Source organism: Lepidochelys kempii, chromosome 1 (assembly GCF_965140285.1).
Source record: "Lepidochelys kempii isolate rLepKem1 chromosome 1, rLepKem1.hap1, whole genome shotgun sequence".
NCBI classification, from domain to species: Eukaryota; Metazoa; Chordata; order Testudines; family Cheloniidae; genus Lepidochelys; species Lepidochelys kempii.
The window spans coordinates 69,570,670-69,582,841 of NC_136380.1; the positions used below are offsets into that span (position 1 = coordinate 69,570,670).

Genomic DNA, 12,172 nt, shown 5'->3' on the forward strand with positions numbered 1-12,172 from the left:
TTCCAGTCACCACGAGTGGTCCCTTCACCCAGATATTGCAAGAGACATCTTTCAAAAGTGGGGGACTCCCCATGTAGACCTATTTGCCACCCATTACAACAGGAAATGCCAGCAGTTCTGCTCCCTAGGGGTCACAGCCCCAGGTCTCTTATGGACACCTTTCCTGTTCTACGCCTTCCCCCCATTCTGTTGATTCACAAGGTTCTGATGAGGATCAAGCAGGACCGAGTACGGGTCTTCCTGGTAGTTCCGGCCTGGCCCAGGCAGTACTCATTCACCATCCTTGTACCCTTTCAGTGGAGGCCCCAATCCAGCTTCCGCTGCACCCAGACTTGATCACACAGGACCATCTCCAGCTCCTCCACCTAAACCTCAGCTCGCTTCATCTGATGGTCTGGAACTTTCATCGGTGAACCTTGAAGAGCAGGCTTACTCATAGCAGGTTCGTAGCATCCTTCTGGGCAGTAGAAAACCCTCCACTAGGGCAACGTACCTGGCAAAGTGGAAAGGATTCTTCATCTGGTTTTTCCATCATGGAGTTCTGCCCATGCAGTTCTCATTGCAGCTTGTTCTGGAATATCTTCTGGTTTTGAAGCAGTAAGGACTGGCTTTTTCTTCAGTCAAGGTTCAGCTGGCAGCCATTTCAGCCTTTCATCACAGTAGGTCAGTTTTCTCACACAAAATGGTAATTCATTTTCTCAAAGACCTGGTGAGGGTATTTCCTCAGAAAAAGGAAACAATTCCCCCCTGGAACCTAACCCTTGTTCTGTCAAAACTAACAGACCTGCCCTTTGAGCCACTAATGACATGCTCGCTGTTGGAAGGTGGCCTTTTTGATGGTCATTATGTCAGCCAGGAGAGCGTCAGAGATTGAGCCCTCACCTCACAGCCCCCATATCCAAATCACTCAGCATCTAGAGATGATGCCCACTTTGGCCATGCTATGTTGCAGCTTCTCCTTGAACTCTGAGGCCACCCCTGGTGCAGCTGCCTGTGAGTCACCTACACTGGAATGGTTATGTGCAAGCACTTGAAGAAGAAAACCGATTACTGACCTTTTGTAACTTGTTGTTGGAGATGTGTTGTACATGTCCATTTCTAGGCCAGGGATGTAAAATATTAAACAGTTAACTGGTAAGTATAAGTCTGACCATTAACCCACTCTAACCGTTAACCCCCTGCGCACTGGCCGGTGCTGTCCCAGACGTGCTGGCCGGCTGGAGCAGCCATAGCCCCAGCCTGGCTGGCCGAAGCAGCCACAGCCCCTCTCCCTTTAATCGGTTAACTGGCTAAATGATATAATTTTAATCATTTAAATGGTTATCTTTTACAATGATATTTACATACCTGTCCAAGACCCACCCACCAGCCCCTCTCTCGGAGTGTTTGGTAAGAAGAAACTGCAGGGTGCGGGCTTGGCAGGGCATTTTATTCCGGCGCTATGAGTGTGTGGCACCAGGGGGTGCTACGCCTAACCTGTAGATGGATACTACTAAGGGAAAAAATTCCAGCAACTATGCTCAGGGCACGCACTCACGTACATTGGAATGGACGTGTGCAACACATCTCGAAGAACAACAGTTACAAAAGCCAGTACATAATCAGTTGTGAACATGACTCAGTGAGGCTGGAGAAACAGTGTTGTTAGTCAAGGCATGTGGCATAACTGAAGGAGGACAGCAAATTTGTAACGTAAGTAATTTATTTGGTCATGGGACCTTCTCTAGAGGTGTTCAGGAGCAGCAACAAGGAAGTGGATCTTGGAAATGAGCTAGCATTCATGACCCAAAGGATGGACTTTGTGCTGCAAGAGGGAGGACAAAGAGGAGTGGAAGGATTAGACAGCAGGCTCCACAGAGGGAGATGAGTTAGAGAGGCAGAGAAGTCCTGGACATAAATGGATAGGTAGCTAGCGATTGAAGAATAAATGGGTGGGCGGTGGTCAAGGAGGTGAAGTGCTGGTGGCAGAGAGGGAATGTAGAAATCAGAGAAGGAGGTATACATAGTGAAGGTAAGGTCAAGCAAGTGGCCATTTTGGTGAGTGAGACAGTTGATTTAGCATTTGAGATCAAACAAGGTGAAGGTCAGAAGGCAGGAAGCTAACAAGGGACAAGACATCAACAGATGAGGGTGGGAGATTGTGAGCAGAGGAGGGAGAGCCAAGTATTGGAGAGAGCAAAGAGATCGGGAGGGGATGCAAGGAAAGAAGAGGGAAGAGTCAGATGGACTGTTGTTTAGTAAACTATCTCTCTGTCATTCTCACTTGTTACAAAGCCTCCTTTTGATTCACCCAAGGCTTCAAAGAAGAGGGGAAAATGTTTTTTGTCGGTTGGTTTTTTTAGGTTTCACTACAGACTATTGTAGGAAAGCTAACTGAATTGAAATGTGTGCACCTTCAGCTCTTCACTATATTTATAATGGAATGACAGTGCAGTAAAATTTATCTTACTCAATTTTTAGTTTTAATTTCAACTGATCAGTTGTGTTTCTGGGGTTCCCAGGACCAACAGCATTAGGACCAGAGGTTTTGTATAAGCCAGATATTGTGGAAACTCTCTTGTTGTACCTTATCAGTGACCTTTACTCTGAAGTGCTTGTCATCCTTACAACGAGACACCATTCATTACAGGTGAAAGGTAATTCATTCTTTAATTTAGTTTCTGGGTCTCTCTTGAGGACTCCTGTGAAATAATGTGTAGAGTTTTTCATGGTATACGCAACTACTGAATAGCTTCAAGCCTGGCTTAGGCTGTTAAAAAGAAAATGAAATGGCTGATTGAGTACACTCGTTTGAAAATACTAGAATACGTTGCTAAACCTTCAGCCACAATTCTGTGCAGTATAGTCTGTCTGTTCCAGAGAAACCTACATTTAACAGACAGACCAGGTTAATTCTTCACTCTTAAGAAGGATAATCTTTTTATTTTAGGGTTGAAGACTTTGGCAGGGAATTGTAGGAAATCTCAGATTGCATCTGTCTTCATTCTCTTGGCAAGTAAATAAATGTATAAAAAACTTTTTGCTTTCAGTTCTGCTGATTCCCTAATTTAGAAAGAAAGACATACTGACGGTGATGAAAAAATCAGGAAACTTTCCTATTAAAGTTTTCAGCATCTCAAAGTTTAAATAATTTTACACTGACGGTACTAAAAGTCTGATTATGGTATAAAATAGGGTTTCATGATTTAGGTCCTAAGACTTACTTTACTTTAGTTTGTTATATTGTAGATCTTATTTTCTTTTCTGTGGCAGGTGAAAAACCTTCTGTATTTCATACAGCTCAGTGTTGCAGAAATGAAAGTGGGTTAATTAGGTGCTGAAATGTCATTGTTAACTGTGTTTGCTTTATCTGCAATTTTAGAACAACCAACGTTGATACATATTAAGTTTGTTTTCAAGAACATGAATCTAATGACAATAATACATACTTTGGTAAATAATGGAGAGTTCTGTGATTTGTGAAAGGTGTTTCTCCCTTTCTAGAACACTCAGTTTTTTGGTAAGCTTTTCATAATACAATACAATTACACAGAATGATTGCCAGGGGGCAACTTTGTAGGTGGATAGCTGAAAAGGATTTCATTACATAGGCCATTAAACACATTTGTTTTGTCAAACATATTTGGTAACAGTTGTTGAGCAAACTGTATTCTTGGAAGATTCTCTTCATCCATTATGTTGTTTTCCCTGATCCCACTCAACTGCTGTCCAGTTAATATCTACTATGGAAGTTTTAATTTGTCACTAACAAAAAATAAAGAAAGAAAGGGTGCAATCAGTCAGAGAATCTTGACATGAAAAGAAACTCTTGGTATTAATTATATTAGTCTGTGACGAGGATTTAGAGTTGTGTATTGTTCAGAGGTCATATTTATTTGAACTGTTTTAACATAGAAAGTTTTTAGAGGGTAGAGGAAGGAGATGCAACATGGATTGTACAGGGGCTTGGGAATAGGCACAGTCACATTCTTTAAACTTAGGAACTGCAAGGAACAAGAGGGTATAATGCTGCCAGTAGTTCTCGGGCAGGTTCAGGGCAATAGTCCTTAAACTACTTCAGAGTTGGCCCCAGGTGAGTCAAATGCCTTCTACAATCTGATGCCTCAGTACATGCTGACCTTATGCTTCAGGAGGTATTCTGCTCCAGGATGATACTAAGAGCTTCCTCTTCTCCGACCCCAATTCTAGAGTGTCTGAAAAGCCATGATCTAGCCCTTTCTTTGTTTCACTTGCCTTAGCATGAATGAGCGCGACCTAAAGGGAGGTACTTCAGAGACAATACTTTGCTTTTCTATAGCATCTTCCATCCATATTCAAAGTTTTTTTTACTAATTAAAGTTAACTGAGCATTGCAACACCCCTTGGAAGTAAGCAAGTATTTTATCCCATTTTGCTAATAGGGAAATTGAGACACAAAGAGATTTAAGTGACTGGTCAGAAGTCAAAAAGGAGGTTGGTGTCAGAACCAGGAATAGAACCCCAATTTTCTGACTCCTGATCCTCAGACTTAACCACAAGACCAATATAAAGTATCTGTTAACGAACTAAAAAATTTCAAAACATGATTACCTTCACAGAATTGGGAATATAAAGCTATAGCTGTACCTTCACACGATCAACTTCTGTGCAAGTGAAACTAATATTTCAGCTCTGCCTCATGTACTGAGAGCTATCAACCATATTTGTTCTATTGCAGGGGATTATTTGAGGGACTAAACAATTGCCAGACCCTTTCAGAGATGAACTATTGAAAAATAGATACAACTTCAAAGAAAGTAAAACCTTTACAGATAACAGAAGGCGAGATATCCAAATCCACAGTTTCTAACCTACAGTCTCTGAAAATTTTTGACTAAGGCACAAAAAAGGTTGTGCTATAATGCTAGCTTTCACTCCTTTTGTGTTTAAGCTTTTAGTCAAGACAGTGTTTTTGTTAACTCAAGTAATTTGTTTATCCTTGAGATTAAATAGGAGCAGGCATTCAAATGATAAAAATAACCACCCTTTTGCCTGCGACTCCATGTTCTTACATTTGTCCTTCAGCTCTGACTACAGTTAATGTGAAAAGTTGTACATTACTAATACGTCATTGCAAAACATTTTGAGATACTTTGTATGTAAGACAGATTAAAATAATCACCCTTCTTTCCCCTTCTTCTTTACATTCTTTTTACTACTTTTCTCATTATTAGTTTGTGAGAAATTGATGTTGGTAATGTTATTTCATTTTATGAAGAATGTTTTAATATTAGGTGCAATATGCTGAATACTGATTTGAATGAGCTTTTATACCAGAACCCATTTGTTCTTTGCTTTTGGATATAGTGAATCCATAAAATGTAAAAAACAAACAAACAAACAAAAAAAACCCACCTATATATCCCTTGTATGTCCATACAGGAAATTCTGTTTTCTTCTCTTGTATAGATTGCCTCTCCTTCATAGGGCAATCAGATCCATTTGTGCCCTAGGAAACTTAGCTGTGTCCAAGAACCTAGTTTATATAAAGGGGACCTTCATTTGAACAGCTGGACAACTAAAAAAGGAAAAATCTTTGAAAATAATATGCATTTCTAAAATAACCTCCAAATCATTCAGTCTGTTTAGGAAACAGATTGCAGATTAATTCCCTGGATAAATAGAATAGATTTGCCCTTTTAGAAAATAAGACATGTCTCTCGTTCAATCACATTTGTAATAGAAGACTTTGCTGTGTTTCACTTAACTCTTTATTAACTTCACACTGCATTATAGGAGAGGAATAGCAAGATATGTCAGTTCTAAAGACTCGTGGCTTCTTACTGAACTTTTAAGAAACCAATAAGTCTGCCTCCTTAGTTATAGTATTTGACGGAATTAAAGATGCTTTTTCTTCCTCTTAGTCTTTTTTATCCTAGTTCTCCCTTGTCCTCTTTTTAGTATTGATTTATATTCCTATTCATTATGAGGAAAACAACTAGCAAGAGGGAACCAAAAGTAATTTACTCACCATGCAGGACTCTGTTTCCCATGTGGCTTTCTTAATACACCCATTCCGCCTCTTGAGCTAACATTTCCCTGTACCCCTTTATTAGATTTTTGCCCTATAAAGTTATGAACTATTCTCTAGTTTGTGTTCAGTGATGTGTAACATAGGATTAAGGGTTGGGATCAACCAATAATGTCCCCTTTTTCAACTTTTCACAATCCCACTATCCTCTTTGTCTGAAAAACTCCTCAGTACAAAAATAACTGTTTTCTTGAACTGAATGTGCTGTGCTTGGGCAGGGGATTCCTCTTTGAGGAATCAAATCAGAAATGAAAGCAACCTGGGTTGGTCATTTTGCCAATCCCCAGAGCAAGATTGTTTTCTACAGTACACTTATTAGTGCTTCATCCAGGCTAGTTTTAATACCTCAAGAAATTGAGCTTCCACCATCTCCTATGAGAGATTATTTAACAGTCATAGATTCATAGATTTCAAGGCCTGAAAGGGATCATTGTGATAATCTAGTATGTGACCTCCTGTATAAGATAGGCCTTAGAACTTCCCCCAAATAATGCCTGGAGCAAATCTTTTAGAAGAACATCCAAGTCCTGATTTAAAAATTGTCAGTGATGAAGAATCCACCACAACCCTTGGTAAATTATTTCAATGATTATATTACCTTGATAGTTAAAATATACTAATTTTAGTCTTAATTTGTCTAGCTTCAACTTCCAGACATTGGATCACGTTATACCTTCCTCTGCTAGATTAAAGAGACCGTTGTTAAATATTTGTTCCCCGTGTAGTTACCTACAGATTGTAATCAAGTCACCTCTTAAACTTCTCTTTGTTAAACTAAATAGATTAAGCTCTTTGAGTCCATCACTGTAAAACTTGTTTTCTAATCCTTTAATGATGCGCATGGCTGTTCTCTGAATCCTTTCCAATTTTATTGTGGATACCAGAACTGGACACACTATTCCTGCAGGGGTCACACTAGAGCCAAATTCAGAGGTAAAATAATCTCTCAACTCCTACTCAAGATTCCCTTATTTATGCATCCCATGATCACATTAGCTCTTTTGGCCACAGCATCACACTGAGAGCTCATGTTCAGCTGATTATCCATGATGACCCCCAAATCTTTTTCAGAGTCACTGCTTCCCAGGATAGAGAGTTCCCCATCCTGCAAGTGTGGCTTTACATTCTTTCTTCCTAAATGTATACATTTAGCTGTATTAAAGCACATATTGTTTGCTTGCACCCAGTTTACCAAGCAATTCAGATCATTCTGAATCAGTGACCGGTCTTCTTCATTATTCACCGTGGTCAGGATTTTTTCCCCTGATAATCCTTAATTTTCCCTTTGTTGTTGCTCATGTCAATTCCATTCTAGGTGTGTGCATGCCCACGTGAAAAGTTGTCAGGTTTTTTTTACCTTAGCAGTGTCTGTAGGGTTGGCTGTTATGCCCTCTTGAGTTCCACACTAAAGCGTTGGTATAATAGGCATTGCTGACCCTATGCCCTCTCAGTTCCTTCTTACCGCTCATGACGGTTGGTCAGAGCACCTTGTCATGCATCGCAAGAGTGTTAACAGTTCTTACAGTCCATTGTTCTGTCTCCTTTGTTATTAGTTGATAGGTACTTAGTTAGATCTTTAAATTAAGTGTTAAAGTAGTAGCTTAGGAGTTAGAGTGTCAGCTGGGACTTCACCTCAGAGCAGGGCATGCTCCATTCCCCAGGGTTTAAGCCATGTTCATTTAAGCTGATGCCCATTAGTAACCCCCACGAGAGCTGTTTAAAGTGTTTGGGGGAGTCCCACAGAAAGGATAAGTGCAGGATCTGCAAAAACTTTCGCCCTCAAACTCAGAAGGAGCGGGATATTTGCTTGAGGGTCCTTCTCATGGAGGCTGTGCTTTGTCGTACCTTGGCGCCCTCTCGATCGGACTCCATGCCCGGCACCTCGGCATCAGCATGCACTGCCTCACCAGCACCAGAACCCACCCGGCATCATTCCCCCTTCCCGGTGCCCAAGAAGCAGTTGGAGTTCCTGGGCCCTCTGCCATGACAGAAAAACAGAGCTTCAGGCAAAGGACCTGTGTGGGTACTGCTGCAGTGGGATCCCTAGTCCAGCTAGAGACCTGCGTCCGACCCCTCGCCTGTAAAAGGTGAGTCGCCACCAGCCTGCGAGGGCAATGGCCTGCTCAGTGGCAGTCCTGGCACCCATGGTGTGTACCTATTATGTCGGTCCCGTACTCCCATGGTTTCTCCCAGGCCGCATCAGACAAGTTGCCTCTGGCACAGCGAGCACCTAAGTCAGAGCATGGTACTGAATCCGACACCAGGGCGACATAGCAGGCCCCAACACCCAAGGAGCAGCCCCTCCCCCTGCTGTGCATTCATCTTTGTCATCTCCGGACAAAGCAGTGGTGAGCCCCTCGCAAACAAGCAGTCCCCTCCCCCCAATGACTTCAAGGAGCACCTTGCTCAAAAGGGTGGCTGCCAACCTTAACTTAGAGGCAGAGGAGCTAGCGGAGAAGTCATGTTGCCCATTCACCCAGGGGTCCTTAAAATTTCCAAGTCTGTGTAGCAGACCCCCTCTTCCATTCCGCCTACCTCCAAGAAGGTGGAAAAGAAGTACTTTGTCCCCACAAAGGGATTTGAGTACCTGTCACCCACCATCCAGCGGGATCCCTGGTCGTTTCCACCATCAATGAAAGGCCCAGGCGAGTGGCATACCAAAAAATAGACGCCAACAGGCTGGACTTGTTTGGCAGGAAAATTTATTCGACAGCCAGCCTGCAATTTGGGGTGTCTAACCATCAGGCCCTGCTAGGCAGGTACAACTTCAACCTGTAGGACTCCATCAGCAAGTTCAAGGAGGGCTTTCCCAGAAGACCGTGCCCAGGAGTTCGCCACGTTGGTGGACGAGGGCAAAGTGGTGGCAAGACATGTCCTCCAGATGGTCTGGGATGTTACGGACTCAGCTGCCAGAATAGTCCCCTTCATGATGATCATGAGGTGCAGCTCCTGGGTACAATCCTCTGGGCTCCCAGGAGATGCAGACGATTTTTCCGCTTGAGGGAGCAGGGCTCTTTTGGGAGCTGACTGATGCATGGCTCCATGGCCTTAAAGACTCCTGTGCAACTCTTTGTTCCTTGGGCCTTGAAACCCCCCAGCAGGCTAGAAAGCCGTTCTAACCACTGCCGCCTTCACCTCCATTGAGGCCCCGGGGTGTCCCCCGGTCCAAATCCTACAGAAAGAAGGTCAGAGACAAAGGATTTAAATGGCGTGACCATTTGTCTTCCTGTTCCTCCTTCCAACCTTGTTCTTCCACAGGCCAAGGAAGCCAAAAGCAGGTGTTTTGAGGATGTGCACTCGGACGGTGCCCCAGTCACTTCCCAGGATCCACCTCCCTGTTCTTTCCTCAACCACTGCTTCCCTTCCGGTCAGCCTGGTCGCGGTTGACCTTGAACAGTTGGACGCTCAACATAATATTTTCAGGCTACACCCTGCAATTTGTGACCAACCCTCCCTCCCACCTCCCTTCCCCGTCCCTCTTCAGGGACCCTTCTCACGAGCAACTCCTGTTCAGGAAGTGGAGAGCCTCCTATGCCTAGGGGCGGTAGAGGGAGGTCTTTCCACACTTGAGGGGAAAAGGATTATGCTCCGTTATTTCCTAATCCCAAAAGCAAAAGGGAGCCCCAGACCACCTCAACAAGTCTCTCAGGTTTTGCATGGTCTCGCTGGCCTCCATTATTCGCTCCCTGGATCCAGGAGACTGGTATGCTGCCCTTGACTTGAATGACACCTATTTCTATTTTCCAGGGGCACATGCGTTTCCTCCATTTTGTGTTGGGCCACTGCTATTTTCAAATAAGGCGCTGCACTTCGGTCTCTCGTCAGCCCCAAAAGTGTTTACAAAGTGCATAGCACCAGTGGCCACTTACCTGAGGCACCAAGTGGTGCAAATGTATCCATACCTTGATGATTGGCTAATAAAGGGCTGGTCCTGGGATCAGGTGCAGCGGCATCTCGATCTCATTTGCTCCACCTGTCGTGATCTGGGGCTATTGATAAACGAGAAAAAATACACCATAATGCCTCTACAACACATAGATTTCTTTGGACCGGTCCTCGACTCTACTCAGAAAACCCTCTACCAGAGCCACCTACCATGTCCGTCCACATATTCACCTCCCATTATGCAGTTACCCAGCAGGCCAAGGATGATGCTGGCTTCGGTAGAGCAGTACTGCAAGCCGCTAGACTGTGAACTCTGAGCCCCCCTGTGAGGATACTGCTTGTGAGTCACCTAGAATGGAATCGACATGAGCAAGCACACGAAGATGATAAAATGATTACCTGCCTTTTTGTTTAACTGTTGTTCTTCGACCATTACCCGCCCTCCTACCCCTCTGTCGGAGTTGCCAGCAAGAAGGAACTGAGAGGTCGTAGGGTCAGCAGTGCCTAATATACCAATGCATGAGTGTGGCACTCAATAGAGCAAAACAGCTCACCCTATGGATACCGCTAAGGCAAAAATCTCCGACAACTGTGTACATGGGGGCACACGCACCTAGAATGGAATGGACATGAGCAACACATCTTGAAAAACAACAGTCATGAAAATGTAGGTAACTGTTTTTATATCCTCTTGTGCCACTCAAAATAATTCTTCCCCATTCTTAATGTATACACCCTTTAAGTTTTGTAGACAGCTAATATTTTGCACCTCAAAACATTTTAGAGAAGCTATATATTTAGCTCGTTTCATCTTCTTTCATAAATCAATCTTTCCAGCCCCCTAATTATTTTTGTTGCTCTTCTGTGAACTCGCTGTAATTTGTCAATATCTCTCTTGTTTTGAGGTGCCCAGGACAGAATGCAATATACTAGATGTGTAATTGCTTCTCTACACCATTACCTGGTGCCTCTAAATATACAGAGGCTATTTTTATTACCACTGCACATTGCAAATTCATATCTAATTTGCTGTTCACTGTTGCTTGTTGGCCTTTTCAGCATTACTCCTTTATGGATATATACCTCTTGTTTCAGATCTGTATTTCTGAACATTTCTCCCCAGATTTCTTCGTTTGCATTTTTCCATGTTGAATTTCTCTTTGTTGCATTCCCCCCATGTTTCTAATCTCTCCAGGGCCAGTTTCTCCAGCTTTCACTGGTTTTGGCAAAAATATCTTGCTTCTTTGATTATGTTGCTTGTATGACTTTTGGTAAATAATTGTACTTTTATACATGTATGTCTCTGCTGCAAGTCCCTTTAACCTTTTCCTGCTGTTTCTGAGATCTAGTTTTGAAACTTTTCAATATTTTACTATTTGATTTCCCAGTTTTGAAAAAATTTGAAAGAATTGAAATAGTCATCCATTATGGCAGTTTCCATGTCATGGTAGTTTCCTGAGTGATTATCTGCATAGAAGCAGCAGTTTCTATTCATATATAATGCATTCATTTACTTTCTACGTTTAAAACAATGCTGTTTACCTGCAGGAGGAGGAGGAAGATGGTTATGAACAAACTCTAGAGTTCCGCAGAGGAGGTGATGGTCAGCCAAGGCGGTCCACACGACCAACTCAACAGTTTTATCAACCCCCAAGGGCTAGAAACTGATAGGAAAAATAAAAGGTAAATATGTAGTAGTGACATTTTATTTGTGGATTTCAGTTTCAACAAAGTGCATCCATTGTGGCAAAGGGTATGTACCTCAATGTTATAATATAACCTGTTCAAAGTTACCATAATTAAAAAGAAAAAGAACTTTGAAGCTTTGTTAATGACAAGGTTGCCTTGAGGTCTCCGGTGTTGAGTTGCCAATGGTGAGCAGGTTGAAAAAGTACCATAAATTATAGTAATTTCTATTATAAAATACTAGGACCAAATTTACAGTGTAAAGTTCCTAGGGGGGAAAATGAGTGTTTCTTATAAAAAGTCTTATTAAAATAAGTAAGCAGTAACACATGACATGGCCTGCTTTATATTGTAATAATGGCATTTTTCAGAAGTATAATGCGGCATAAGCCAAAAATCCACACCTAGAAATGACTGTTATTACAGCTTTATGTATGTACTAGAGTGTTTGTGTCTTTATAAAATACTTGTTTTAACAATTACACTAAATTTAAAAGTTTCATGTTTTCCTTTCAAAATATTATATCAAGCTGATAATAAAACAACCTAATA

General features: G+C 42.3%; 1 protein-coding gene across 5 annotated transcripts in view; it reads left to right on the forward strand.

Annotated features, from left to right (window-relative positions):
* The window catches only part of TDRD3 (tudor domain containing 3), a 443,000-nt gene that overhangs the window by 287,374 nt on the left and 143,454 nt on the right, over positions 1-12,172 (forward strand). For 3 of the 5 annotated variants that reach the window (XR_012159206.2, XM_073346164.2, XM_073346179.2), the window contains exon 13: positions 11,483-11,617. The exons of the other annotated variants lie outside the window; for them this stretch is intronic. Coding sequence is in view for 2 of the 3 variants with exons in the window: in XM_073346164.2 (XP_073202265.1) it covers positions 11,483-11,602 (120 nt within the window). In the remaining variant the exon portion in view is untranslated. The remainder of the gene's footprint in view (positions 1-11,482; positions 11,618-12,172) is intronic. 5 annotated transcript variants of the gene reach the window in all.